This window comes from Egretta garzetta, unplaced genomic scaffold (genome assembly GCF_000687185.1).
Source record: "Egretta garzetta isolate BGI_Z169 unplaced genomic scaffold, ASM68718v1 scaffold1159, whole genome shotgun sequence".
Lineage (NCBI taxonomy): Eukaryota > Metazoa > Chordata > Aves > Pelecaniformes > Ardeidae > Egretta > Egretta garzetta.
In genome coordinates, this window is record NW_009260789.1 from 134237 (window position 1) to 135852 (window position 1616).

Here is a 1616-nt window from a genome sequence, read left to right on the forward strand (position 1 = left end):
TGCTGGGGATGCAGCCCAGGGCACGGTTGGCTTCTGGGCTGCCAGCGCCCATGGCCGGCTCATGGCCAGCTTTTCACCCCCCGGTACCCCCAGGCCCCTCTGGGCAGGACTGCTCTCCATCCCTTCACCCCCAGCCTGTGTGGGTACCGGGGGTTGCCCCCACCCAGGGGCAGGACCTTGACCTTGGCCTTGTTGAACCCCACGAGGTTCACACACCCCCACCTCCCCAGCTTGTCCCACTCCCTCTGGATGCCACCCCGTCCTTCTGGCGTGTCAACCGCACCCCCCAGCTCGGGGTCATCTGCAAACTGGGCTGAGGGTGCGCTCGACCTCGCTGTCTATGTCACTGATGAAGATATTAATCAGCATCGGTCCCAGTACGGACCCGTTTTACAAACTGCTTCCAGAAAGGATTTAGATAAAACAACCTTGAGGGTATGGGTAAACTGAGCAGAAACTTTCTATAGAATCAATGTCTGCATCAGCCATTGTAATAATAGCTGACACTCCAAGCACAAACACTGCTTTAGAATCACAAGAGACGCTACGGAGCCAGCATAGACACCGGCCCTTCACAGTCAAACCAAAAAAGTTTACGGAGTTTTTTTAAACTAAATATAGAAACCAGAGGAAAGAGAGGGCAGCTTCCCCAGAGGGAGAAACCAGCAGTCAGAGAACGTACCTTTTTGGCAGAGTCGTCCAAAGAATTTTTCACAGCTGAACCGTCCCATTTGTCAATTTTTACTGGTTTGTCGTCAATCTTCCACTGCAACGGAACCCAAAGGGCGTTAAGGGAGTTTGGCACGGATTAGCCTTCCATTTGAATACGCTTGTTCCTGTCGTGAGCAGAAAGACAGGAGGCAAGCTGGAAAACACCCACCTGTCTGGGAAAACCTAACCAGAGGTGGGGGGAATCTGGGGCCCGTCACACAGCTGTACCGCACCAAAAATCGCCTCAGCCCCAACGCACCCGTTACCCTCATGGGCTGAAGCTTATACAACTTGTCCTGGGTGCTGGAGACATTTGGTGAAGCGACTTTTTACATCAGTTTTACCCTCATGTTCATTCTGCGGTTGCTTCTCCCACTGCCATCCACAGAAAGCGTCAGTTTTGATTTAATTCTTGCCTTGGATGGTACTCACACTTTTCGGCCAAGATGTTACAAAGGGGCTCTTTGGGGGTTGATAAGAGGAGGAGAATTTCAAGGCACCCTTAACAATCCGGGTACAAGGGGAGAACACAAAGGCACGAACAAGAAATGAAGTTTCAGTCAGACCATCCTTCGGAACAAAACCAAGAGACTCTGTCACTCTGCTAAATTCAGATTTTCCTCATAACCTGTTCCTTCATCAACAACAAATCTCCCCTTTTCAAAGGGGTTCATTTTCCTCTGAAAGATACTCTTTTTTTGGTGACACTATTCCTTCTAGCCACAGTTTGAGCCCTGCGTATTTTACGTCGTCAATTATTTCAAAGAGCTGAATGACTTGAGCTTAAATTTCAGCTGCAATTAGAATAGAATCACAGAATCGTTGAGGTTGGAAAAGGCCTTTAAGCTCCCCCAGCCCAACCGTTCCCCTACCCCTGCCATCCCACCCCCAAACCCTGGCCCTCA

At 50.4% G+C, this 1616-nt stretch overlaps 1 protein-coding gene across 1 annotated transcript in view; it reads right to left on the reverse strand.

The window, feature by feature from the left end:
• Positions 1-802, reverse strand: part of SPCS2 (signal peptidase complex subunit 2) — a gene marked incomplete at its 5' end in the record, with an annotated part of 6031 nt that extends 5229 nt beyond the window's left edge. The window contains one exon of the mRNA XM_035901790.1: positions 683-802. Coding sequence (XP_035757683.1) covers positions 683-802 — 120 coding nt within the window. The remainder of the gene's footprint in view (positions 1-682) is intronic.
• Positions 803-1616: the final 814 nt, after the last annotated feature.